Source organism: Microcaecilia unicolor, chromosome 1 (genome assembly GCF_901765095.1).
Source record: "Microcaecilia unicolor chromosome 1, aMicUni1.1, whole genome shotgun sequence".
In the NCBI taxonomy this organism is placed as follows: domain Eukaryota; kingdom Metazoa; phylum Chordata; class Amphibia; order Gymnophiona; family Siphonopidae; genus Microcaecilia; species Microcaecilia unicolor.
Genome location: NC_044031.1, coordinates 391304615 through 391317195, shown reverse-complemented (window position 1 = coordinate 391317195; position 12581 = coordinate 391304615). Strand labels below are relative to the sequence as shown.

Below are 12581 nucleotides of genomic sequence, written 5' to 3'. Positions count from 1 at the left end.
GACTAGGGGGCATGCGATGAAGCTACAAAGTAGTAAATTTAAAACGAATCACAGAAAACTTTTCTTCACTCAACGTGTAATTAAACTCTGGAATTTGCTGCCAGAGAATGTGGTAAAGGCGGTTAGCTTAGCAGAGTTTTTAAAAGGTTTGGGCGGCTTCCTAATGGAAACGTCCATAGATCATTATTAAATTGGGCTTGGGGAAAATCTGCTGTTTCTGGGATAAGCAGTATAAAATGTTTGGTACTTTTTTGGGATCTTGCCAGGTATTTGTGACCTGGATTGGCCACTGTTGGAAACAGGATGCTGAGCTTGATGGACCTTTGGTCTTTCCCAGTATGGCAATACTTATGTACTTTTCCCAGTTAGGTCTAACTTGAATAGGGCAATAATGAAAAAACAACCAGAAGGAACAAGGAGTAACAGAAAAGAATTTGAAACACATAAGCTAAGCCAAGTGTTTTTTCAAAAGGATGCCCAGAATATCATCTGCTCTTTCTCAGAGATCATTTTTCCCTAGCCAAAAACTCAAGGCAGTAAACATGAATCAAGACAAGCATTCTGGACATTCAGAGAACTCTCTTGCACCAACACTGTTCTAATTGGCAAAAGAAGGGGAAAGCCCTAGTTAAGACTCAGAAAGCATCAGAACAATTCATTGTAATGTGATATTCAGTTATTAAGAAGCTGGAAATAAACCACCCCTCATCTCCAAGATACAATATCAGATCTTTGATCTGGATCACATTTGGTTTTCCATGAGAGAAACATAACGCGGCAAACTGATGAACAGACCAAAATGCAGACCGAGATGATCCAAAGTGGAATTTATTAAGCAAGCAAATGAACTGGAAGGGTGAAAATGTTCACCCCTCCAGTTCTGCTTGCTTAATAAATTCCACTTTGGATCATCTCGGTCTACATTTTGGTCTGTTCATCAGTTTGCCATTCTGGATTTTGTTGACTGACTGCCTTCCTGTTTTTTGGGGACCATAAGAGAAACATGTCAGAAATATTCAAGGCCAATATTCAGAGGCAATTATAATTTTTTTAAAGCCAGCCATGGTCTTTAAAAAAAACAACAATATATATTCCAGTGCCACAATCCAGATAGGCCATTGCACTGAATATATATATATAATCTAGTCACCGCCACCAGTAATACATAAGCAACAATATTCAGCTGCTATGAGGATAATTACACACCTAATTTTCTTTATAAAATACTAGTATAAGTGGCCAAAAACACACTGTGATTTAGTACTAAATTCTATAAATGGCGCCAAAAAACAGCGCTTAGCACTATTCTATTAATGGTGCTTAAAGTTATGCGCTGTTTATATAATAGTGCATAGCACCGGGAACCACAGCTACACTTAGGCGTGACCATTTACACCAATGAAACTTTGGTGTAAATCCCATGTCTAAATTAGGCGTGGATTCCTGCTATTCTATAACAAGGTGCATAAATTTTGAGAATGCGCCCAATCAGCTCATGACTCTCCCATTTTTGGATCCATGCCTAAATTTATGCATGTAAATTTTAATTAAATCCAGTTAGCACTGATAATTGCTTAAGAAGCAAATTATCTGCGCTAATTGGCTCATTAGTCCATTAAATTGTATATGCAAATTGGGCACATGCCCACATTTGCATGCATAATTTTTATTGATAATGAATTTGGGGGTTAAGGCGCAATCACTTACACTATCTCTAGGGCTAGTATAAATGAACCCACCTAGATGTTAGCAAAAACCATAGGTAAATCATATTAATTTATAATGTTCCACATGAACTTGTGTGCTCTGCCTAAACTTCACCCATGCACAGGCCTAGCATAAGTGCACTTTTATGCTGGTTTTATATATTTTAAACAGATCACTTAGGCACATAAGTGGCTACTTACACATAAATTACTAAAATACTAACATTTACATACAACGATAGCACCTAAAACCAGACTCCACTTTATACAATTATCTCCTATTGAGGTAATTTTTAAAAGGAGAGTGCCAATATTTAGACACCAAGAACACATGTAAATGTTAAGATTATTGGCATATACGCACATCTGTGTGCACATAAATGCCAGTATTTCAGCTATGGGCACCTAAATGAGATGGTGCATAGTGGAGGAGTAGCCTAATTCCCACTGCAGCTCCTTGTGACCTTGGGCAAGTCATTTAATCCTCCACTGCCCCAGGTACAAAAAAACGTAGGGCCCTATTTACTAAGCAGCATTATAGGTGTGTTAACTACCTATGCCTACAATATTCCTATAGGCGCCTACATGGTTAGCATGTGTGCTAAGTGTAGGTGCACTAAAAACACTAACACACCTTAGTAAACAGGGCCCTTAGATTTTGAGCCCTCTAGGGACAGAGAAAGTACCTGCGTATAATGTGTACAACTCTGCGTGTGTCTTGTAATGTTATAGAAATAATTAGTAGTAGTATAGTTTGTGGGTGGGTATATACATGGGTGCCATCTAGGCAATGTGAACAATTACATATATAACTTGTGTATCACTGGAACTTAGGCATGGACATTTACACCAGCTCTATGGCTGCTGTAAATGCTTGCACCTAAGGAGATATGTACATATATACCCTTGTTAAGCTGGGATTCTTATAAAGGAAAGTAGGCATATACTTTCATTGATAGAATATGCACCAATCTGATGCCCTCTAGGCACCTATATATAGGCAAACTGTTATAGAAATAACTCCACATATAGAGTCCAGTCTTATAACCTCGTAGCGGAACTGCCTTGCAGGAGCCTGGGTCCAATTCCTGGATCTGGCTTCTCCTCATTGGGCTGGCAGGGGCTGGGAATACTATAGAAAATAGTCATAGCTCCAGGCGAGAGAATCCCAACACTAACACCAGGTAGACCAAAAACCTAATAGATGAATAACCCCTCATGCCCGAGCTTTATACATAACAGTGAGTGTCACTGGAGCTGGAAGGCAGGTAACCGAAAATTCTTCAAAATAAAAATATATGATCAAGCAAAAATATATAACATATAATGCAATATTGAAGGGATAAAAATATATCCACAAACGTAATGTCTTCTGATCAGCTTTCTGCTTAAATTAGTGCTCAAAACAAGTCACTTTTCAATAGGTATTGGCTATTTCACACTGGTGTTTTGGCATTGGCGTTCAATTCTGCTCACTATATCTCAAAGATATAGCAGAATTAAAAAAGGTTCAAAGAAGATGACCAAAACGTTAAAGGGGAAGGAACTCCTCCCATAAAAGGAAAGCTTTAAGAGGTTAGGGCTACTTAGCTTAGAAAAGAGATGGCTGAGGGGAGATATGATTGAGGTCTACAAAATCCTGAGTGGTGTAGAACAGCTAAACTTAAATCTTTCAAAAAATACAAAGACCAGGGGACACTCAAGGAAGTTACATGGAAATACTTTAACAACAAAATATGAGGAAATTTTTTTTCACTCAACAAATAGTTAAGCTCTGGAAATCATTGCCAGAGGATGTGGTAACAGCAGTTAGCATATCTGGGGTTTAAAAAAGGTTTGGACAAGTTCCTGGAGGAAAAGGTCACAGCCTGCTATTGAGATAGACACGGGGAAGCCACTGCTTACTCAGGATTGGTAGCATGGAATGTTGTTACTAATTGGGTTTCTGCCAGGTACTTGTGACCTGGATTGGCCACTGTTGGAAACAAGATACTGGGCTAGATGGACCATTGGTCTGAACCAGTATGGCTATTTTTATGTTCATATGTATGTTACTAAAATGTAAGGAAATCTGTACTATAGCAGGCTGAGCCTCAAGGACTTGGGTAAAAGTTAAATTTAAATGTTAGCCTTTTCTGTACTTACACAATTTCTTGGGGGCAATACTTCCAACTGGGTTAGATTTTTACATATCATAACAGCAATGAACCTCACACCTAAGCAAAGTCCTGGGCGGTATGTAGATTATGATCTTAAGCTCTCACATTAACCCCTAACACTCACCATAGTACTTGCATTGTGTGAAAGTGAATTTCATTCTGGAGTTCTTATGCTTTTATATTGCACCCTATGAACTGTCACACTAGGTTAGGCCAAATATCCATCAAGCCCGGTATCCTGTTTCTAATAGTGGCTCATCCAAGTCACAAGTACTTGGAAGGATCCCAAAAAGTAGATTCTATTTAAGGATACGCAGTAGCATTTGCCAAGTTTACTTTAATAACAGTTTATGGACTTTTCTTCTGGGAATGTGTCTAAACCTTTTTTAAACCCAGGTAAACTAACTACTTTTACTGCATCCTCCAGCAACCAATTCCAGACATATTATGTGTTGAGTGAACAAATATTACTTCAATATGTTTTAAATATGATATTTGGTAACTTCTTGGCATGCCCCTTAGTCCTGTATTTTTTTTTGAAACAGTAAAAAACTGATTTGTATTTAGCTATTCCCAGTGGCATCTCTAAATGGAAATATTTGGAGTGGCATCAGGGAGGCAAGCCAGGTAAGTTGGGGAGGGGAGCAAGTCAAAGTGACATTTCAGCACATCATAATTATCCCCCTACACCTTTAAACAAGGTATGAAAGACATTATAAGTCCCATGGGACTTCTATGCATAAATAATCTCACCAGCTAGTATCAGTCATCCAAAAAACTACCATTGTAAAGAAAATAATTATTTCACAAATTCTTTTATATGGCAGTTAAATCTGGATTCCATACCAGAAACCAGATGCACCAAGTTACCTAGTTTCATCTGTTTCTCTCTCCTTCTGTCAGCATCTCCCCTTTCTCCCTATACCCCATGTCCAGCATCCCCCTTCTCTTTCCCTATTCCCCTCAAATGCCTAGTATTCCCTTTCCTTCTGACTCCCCCCCCCCCCATATCCAGCATGTCCCTTCTGTCTTCCTACTCTCCTCATGTGTTTACTGTCACTTTACAACCCCCCCCCCCCCCATGTCCAGCATCCCCTTTCTGGGTCTTTATACTCCCATGTCCCTTTTTACTTCCTACCCAATCCAGCATCACCTTTTTTTTCCCCCTACTCTAAACCAACATTTTCCCCATCCCATTTCAGTACTACCTCTCTTCTCCCATCCCAATTCAGCATCTCCCTTCTGTCACCCACCTCCACCCCCATGCCCACCATCTACCCTTTTCCCCTGAGCAAGTATATTCCATTTCTTTCCATCCCTCCTTGAACCTCCATCTCCCCTCTCTCTCTCTATCCTCCTCTCTCTCTCTCTGTTTTCCCTCCTAACTTTTGTCCAGCATCTCCCCTCTCTCCACCCCTCTTTCCAGCATCTTCCCCTTATCTTCTTACTCCCCCTTCCAGTGTCCAGCACCTCTCCTCTATCTTCTCTTTGCCTTTCTACTTTCTACTATCTTCCCTTTGTCTTTCTACTTTCTACCAGAAGCCCAACATCTCCCCTCTGTCTTTCTTCTCCACACAGGGTCCAGCATACCCCTTTGTGTCCCTATCTGTCTTCTGTGCCTCTATTACCTCCCCCCATCACTATGTCCACAATTCCCACTCCCACCATCAACCTAACCAATAATTCCTTTCTGTTTCTTCGTCCATAAGCCAGTATCTTCCTTACCCATCCTAATTCATTGCATTACATATAGATATGATAGAGATATATAAAATAATGAGTGGAGTGGAATGGGTAGACATGAATTGCTTGTTTACTCTTTCCAAAAAATACTAGGACTAGGGGGCATGCAATGATGCTACAAAGTAGTAAATTTAAAATGAATCGAGAAAATATTTCTTCACACAACATGTAATTAAACTCTGGAATTCGTTGGAAACAGGATACTGGGCTTGATGGACCTTCAGTCTGTCCCAGTATGGCAACACTTATGTATTTATAAACTCTTATATACCACACATGCCTTTTATACCTCAAAGTGGATAACAATAAAATAAGGAAACACACTAGAGGAAACTGTAATCTGCAGTCCAAAAAAAGCAGAATGCATGTCTTATGTGAAAAAGACTTTAATTCAGCAGTAGAACTTGCAAATATTGCTTTAAAAGAAAATTATTTTGTGTTTGAGAAGAAATTCCTTAAACAAATAAAAGGAACTATGATGGGGTCCTCTATGGCACCATCTATAGCTAATTTATATATTGTTAAATTCAAGGAGGGTTTTCTTTTGAAACATGACTTTATGGAATAACTGGTGATTTGGAAAAGATACACTGATGATATTTGTATTCTTTGGGATGGGACAGAGAATGATCTTTTGAGGTTTTATGAATGTGTCTATTAATCTGATCCAATTTTAAAGTTTCAAATTAATTATGATAGAAGAGAAATTCCATTTCTAGATATTTTAATTAGAAATAATGATAAGATACAAACAGGCATTTATAGAAAGCTGACTGATGTGAACAAAGTCCTATATTATACTAGTTGTCATTACAAATTACTAAAAGAAAATCTACCATACAGTCAATGTCTGTGTTTAAAGTGACTATGTTCTACTGAGGAATCATTAGAGATGAAGAGACATTTTTTAGAGAGAGGTTATCCTGTAGAAGATATTAAGAAATGCTTTGATAGAACAATCCAGTTATAAAGAAAACATTACTGAAATCCAGAAGTAAGAAAAAAGATGTTAAAATTGTATGTATACTAAATTTTAATCATTTATCAAAAGACATAGTAAAAACTCTTAAGAAACATTGGCACATAATTAAAAATGTAGATACATTTCATGGCTGTGAACTTCTGGTGGCATATAAAAAGAATCACAATTTAAGTGGGTCTTTTACTAAGCCGCAATAGCATTTATAGCTCATGGTAGAAATCAGCTGGCAGTAAATGCTGAGAAGCCCATAGGAATATAATAGGCATCTCAGCATTTACCGCAAGCTAAAATGCTACCAAGTTTTAGTAAAAGACCCCCTAAAAGATTTATTGGCACCTTCGGAGCTTCCAAATTTGAAAGAAGTCATGGAGAAAAGTGTATTTGGACACTTTCCATGTGGGGGCTATTCAATCTGTAATGTTAACTTCAAAATTAAGTACTTTTACCATCCCATCGCTAAAGAAAGATATGAGTTAAGACACTTCTAATTGTAGGATTGAAAAAGTGGTCTATGTAGCAATCTATCCTTACAAAATGGGCTTTTGTAAGAATATTACTGCTGAATTAAAGTCTTCAACATCAGACATGAATTCTGCTTTTTTGAACTGCTTTTAACAATAAAATAAACCAGGTATGCCTGGGAATTTATAAATTCTTAAAATCAAATTTGACCTCTAGGCCAAAGATAATAAATATTTCTGAAAAAGAAAGGTTTTAAGTAAAAAAAAAAAAAAAGAAATGAAAAGAAGAGAAAGGTTTTAAGCAATTTAAAAAAATTTTTATTATCCAATTATACTCATACTTTGTGAAAGAGAGTTCTAGATTTTTGCTGCTTGATAACCCATTGTTTATACCCTACTGGATCTATATCTGATCACTTTTGTGTTTGGGAAGCTAACTAGAATTTCCTCTCTAATCATACTCTGATTATACGAAGTCGGGAATGCTATTTGCTCCATTAAATATAATGGTGCTTGACCATGCAGTATTAAAAAACATTTCTCTGGCTTCTACTGGTAACCAGTGTAATCTCACAATATAAGGAGTTATTCTATAAAACGGTCCTGGTCCCACCCCCTTCTGATGTCACTTCCTGCTTGTAGCAGCAAAGGCAAGATGGAAGGCCTCACAGCTTATCTCTACTTTACTGCTGTTCCTGAACATCACAGAAAGCACCAGTGAAAAGGAAGCTGAAGAAGAGCCATATCTGCAAGAACTGGGTGGAAACGGGGTGGCAAAGAATATTTTTAGAGTGGCACTTGCCACCCCATAGCAACACCTATGCCCATTCTACTCCACTCCACTCATCATTTTATAGATCTCTGTCTCTAATCAGCTGCTTCTTCTCCAAGATGAAGAGTCCAAACCTCATAGGGGAGTTGTTCCATCTCTTTTTATTGCCATTCTTTGTACCCTTTCTAATTCTGCTATATGTTGTTTTAGATGAAATGATCAGATTTGCACACAATACTTAAGGTGCAGTCCACCATGGAGCAATATAGAAGCATTATGATATTCTTTGTTTTATTCTCTATTCCTTCCTAGTAATTCCTAACATACTGTGTTTTTTGGGCTGCCACCACATACTGAGCAGAGGATATCAGCATATTCATGAGAGATTTACATGCACTGCCTCCACTGCATGCAAATCTATCTCATGAATATTCATTGTGGATATCCTGAAAACCTGATTGGCTGGGGTGCCTCCAGGATCAGGTTTGGGAACCACTGGTTTAACCAGTTCTTAATCCACAATAAGAAATTGTCTCATCCCATTACTTTTTAATTTCCTGAAGATGAGAGACTATCAAATGTCTTCTGAAAGTCCATATACACTATAATCAACTGGCCTAACTTTGTCCACGTTTATTAACACCTTCCAAAAATGTATCAGATCTGTGAGGCAAGACTTCCCTCGGCTAAATCCATTTTGGCTCTTTCCCATTAGGCCATAACTGTCTATATGTTCAGTAATGTTCTTTATACTAATTTCTACCATTTTGCTTGGCCCTGACATCAAGTTCATAAGTCTGTAGTTTCTAGGGTCACTCCAGAACTCTTTTTACAAATTGGCATTATAATGGCCCTTGAAAGTTCTTTTTGATCAATTAGCAGCATCCAAAACAATTGGGATTTCTTCTTTGTCTTTCTACCACACTTTCTTGGTGCCTGATGATATTTCTTGGTACTTGAAGATCTGTCTCTCCAAATGATGTAATCTCTTGGTACTGACGCTTCTCCTTTACTACAATGTCTGGGTTTTTTATTGTTTTTGTTTTTTGTTTATGTGGGGGTTTTTTGTTTTTTGCTTTGAGCTTATCATCAGTTGGAATGGGAATATCCTAGGAGATCACAGCTTCTTCATTCTCCATAATACTCTTAGTCACAGCAGTGTGGTAGTGTTTTTCTTCTGGTAATCTTTGGCTGTGTTGGTAACTTCATTTCTAGGGCTTGAGGACTGTTGTTGGATATCTCTTCTTGCACACCCTCTCCCTCTTCCTGCATCATTGCTCAACTGTGTTAAGATGTCCTCACTCAGGTATTTTTTTCTTTAATTTGTCCAACCACAGATTTTAGATATGCCGTTTGCAGATTTTTCTTTGATATTTTTGCTCTTTCTTCCATTATTTGCCCAACTGGCATTACGGTCCCTCTCTATTCAAATACAGGGCTTATGGCATAAATAGTAGCAGTATATTATCTCCTTTTATTTATTTATTTGACAGATTTATATCCCGCTCCATCCACAGTTCTGGGCGAGTTACAAGAGAACATATATAATTAATAAAAATAACAATATATACAATTAACATTACAATTACACTGACAATAAAATTAAAAATAGAAAACTTTAATTGCCAATTTTAGCCCTCTTAACTCCATATGATACCACATGTAGATGTGTGAAAATCCTTAAGTGGACTTGCAACAACTATGCTGAGTGTCTTTGCAAATAATTTCATGAAAAATGGCTACAAATGCACACGTTTTTACCCTAATATGTTAAAACAATTTCTAGAAAATAAATAAAAATTAGTAAAATGTATCCTTTTCACTACATTTACAGTCCATTTCTCTTTTTCTCTTTATCTGAACAGGTGAATCACTACAGAACTGCACAGCTACCAAACAACCCAGTTCCAGCAGGGATTTTTTGGCTAGTCTCAACTTACATCCCCCAGTGTAGTATGGTACTTGTAGTCTCTCATTCTACCGATTAAAATCAGTGCTGCCAGACCCATAATGCATCAGGATACAGTGGTCAGAAATCTAGAACTAATCTAAAATTCTCCTAGAACTAGGTAAGTTGGCAGCTATGGAGCTATCACATACTACAATTGTGATGTCTTTCAAGGACAAATTCTCCAAATAATGTCTTGAGTGAATATGCAAATTTCATAGACTAACAGAAAAATGAAGTGTATGGCCACATTTAAAAACAAATACAAATTTTAAAAAAATAGTCAATTGTGGTCTAGTCTAATAGCTCTAGCCCAACAGCTCAGCAGTGCTGAAGACTTACGCCTCATTACCAGGTTTGGTTTCTGCTCTCTGGGCCAGCTGGGGATGGTGATGCTGCACTGGCTTAGCAAACACTCAACAGTGACTTCTACTGGTCAGGTTCCAGAAGCCAAGCCACTGCAATGCCTGAGCCAGGAGGGGATAATAAAAGAGGAGAAATCCTTGGTAGTTGCACATGAAAGTTTACAATGCACAGTCCAGCAGATGCTGATTCCAACTGAGCAGGAAGGATGAAAGAGCAAGAAAAATTCCTACACAACTTCATCACACCAATCTCATCTTTTGCCTATAGATGGATTAATCCATGGATAGCAATGATACCAGCCAAGGAAGGAGAGCATCATCCTAGTATTTGCTGGCATAATTTTGTTTTTCAGAATAATTTTGTTTTGATTTAAAAATTGATCTGTGTTAAATTAAAAAAAAAATGCAGATCATAATCGAGTGGAAGAGTGGCCAAGTGGTTAGGGTGGTGGACTTTGGTCCTGAGGAACTGAGTTCAATTCCCACTTCAGGCACAGGCAGCACCTTGTGACTCTGGGCAAGTCACTTAATCCTCCATTGCCCCAGGTACAAATAAGTACCTGTATACAATATGTAAGCCACATTGAGCCTGCCATGAGTGGGAAAGCGTGGGGTACAAATGTAACAAAAAAAAAAAAAAAAACAGCCCCATGCCAGAAAATATATGGTTCAAGTTCTGCCCCCAACATAGACTCTTGTGATGGTAATTGCCCTGACCAAAACTTTGACCAGCCTCTAATTGTTTAACAGGCCCAGCAAAACATTTTTCAGTAATATAACTCTATATTTTATCCTATAATTATCATTAATTACATTCAATAACATTCTCACTGGGCTGATGTTAAGAAAAACACTAGACATTTAAGAAAACAGTACATGTAAGACTTCATTGATTGCAGACAATACAAACTCACCTTCCCATTCTCTCTCTTAACTAGGACATCTTCTTTCTGAGGAAAAGACTGCATCCTGAAAGATGTTTTGTTTTTATCATTCTTCAAGTTACCATTTTTTATGCCAGACCTTGGAGTTCCCTGGCTTTTAAAAAGAAGCTTAAGAGCTTTTGATGATTTCATCTTCTTTCCTAATAAGCTAAGAAGCAGTTGAATACCCATCACTATTTGCTCCATTCCATCCAACCTCTTGGACTGATGTTCGGCATATATCCTTATTTCTGAGAGTGCACTTGACATGTCCAAGCAAAGTTTCTTCATTTCAGATGTACATTTTCTCTCTTCTATTTCACTGGTAAGACTTGGCCTTGCTTTTTCTGCCTTAACCTTTTTAATATCGTTTTCAATTTCATCGACTTTCTGAAAAACCTTGTCCAGCTTCTGAAGGACAATGTTCTGTATAATCAAAAATTTGTCAATCTTCTGACTCAGAACATCAACTTCTTCTCCATCCGTGGTGCCTTGGCTTTGTAAAACATTAGGGTCAAACCTTTTAGCCAAAGAGCTTACTCTAGACGAAGGCTTCTTACTGGATGCACTCATTATGCTTAGCTTCCTCTCAATGAAAAAGTGTTCTGCTGAGTTTTCCAAGGAAGGAGCTAAAATAAAGGGCTCTGGGCCGTTGCCCGCTTGCCGGTTTTTAATTCAGAATTTATGGCAGGTGTCAGAAGGGCTCCACAGGTCCACATCTGCTAATGTGCAGCTCTAATATGAACCAGCTCGACTTACCTTTAAGACACATAATTGTCCTTAAGCAGACAACAAACCCTAGGGAAAATTCTGCATTCAAAGAGAGAAGTACTTGGAAAGAACTTTATTTTTCAACTTCTTAAAGTGAAATGAAAACAGAGAAGGACATTTGCTGTGAAACCTAAATGCACTCTGCTCTCTGAGGTCAGCACTGTGTGGACAGGATTATTGACAGTGCAAAGGCTACAAGATATTTGAGAAGCCTTCTCATGCAAAGAAACTTTGGCAGCCTGCTTGTCAGAATCAGGCCTTTTGGATGCAATGTGATCTTAGCTGTTTAGAAGAATGAAGGACTCATTAAGGAGAATCTATATTTGAGTTGTGAAGTTATATAATTTTATAGTCCTTGAAACCTTAGAAACAATCTCAGATTTAGCAAACAAAGATGTTACTCTTGAGTGTATGTGCTTGTAATAACTGAAAGAGAGAACAGAAGAGAGAGAAAGTGAAAGATGTCTGATCAATATAGAAATCTGCCGTGCCATGAAAATTACCAACAAGGAAAAATAATCTAAGAGCAGTTAAAATATAACCCAGGTCACTAAAGTGACCCAAGTAAATGTAAGTGCCACAGTGTTGCATCTTTTCCCAAGGGCATGGTGTGTTGTGCTTGCTGCAAGGATGTTGCTTGCCTAGGTTGGTTAATAATCTCAAAGTGATTCAGTAACCGGTTTCCCTACTGGGAACAGCCATGGAAAGAGTTTTGATGTCACTTAGATGATAAAGGGACATGTTTTGAGGA

General features: G+C 37.9%; 1 protein-coding gene across 2 annotated transcripts in view; it reads right to left on the bottom strand.

Moving 5' to 3' along the window:
- Positions 1 to 11975, bottom strand: part of MYLK4 (myosin light chain kinase family member 4) — a 109856-nt gene extending 97881 nt beyond the window's left edge. For both annotated transcript variants that reach the window (XM_030210945.1, XM_030210946.1), the window contains exon 1: positions 11051 to 11975. In XM_030210945.1, the coding sequence (XP_030066805.1) occupies positions 11051 to 11632 (582 nt within the window). In that variant the 5' untranslated portion in view covers positions 11633 to 11975. The remainder of the gene's footprint in view (positions 1 to 11050) is intronic.
- Positions 11976 to 12581: the final 606 nt, after the last annotated feature.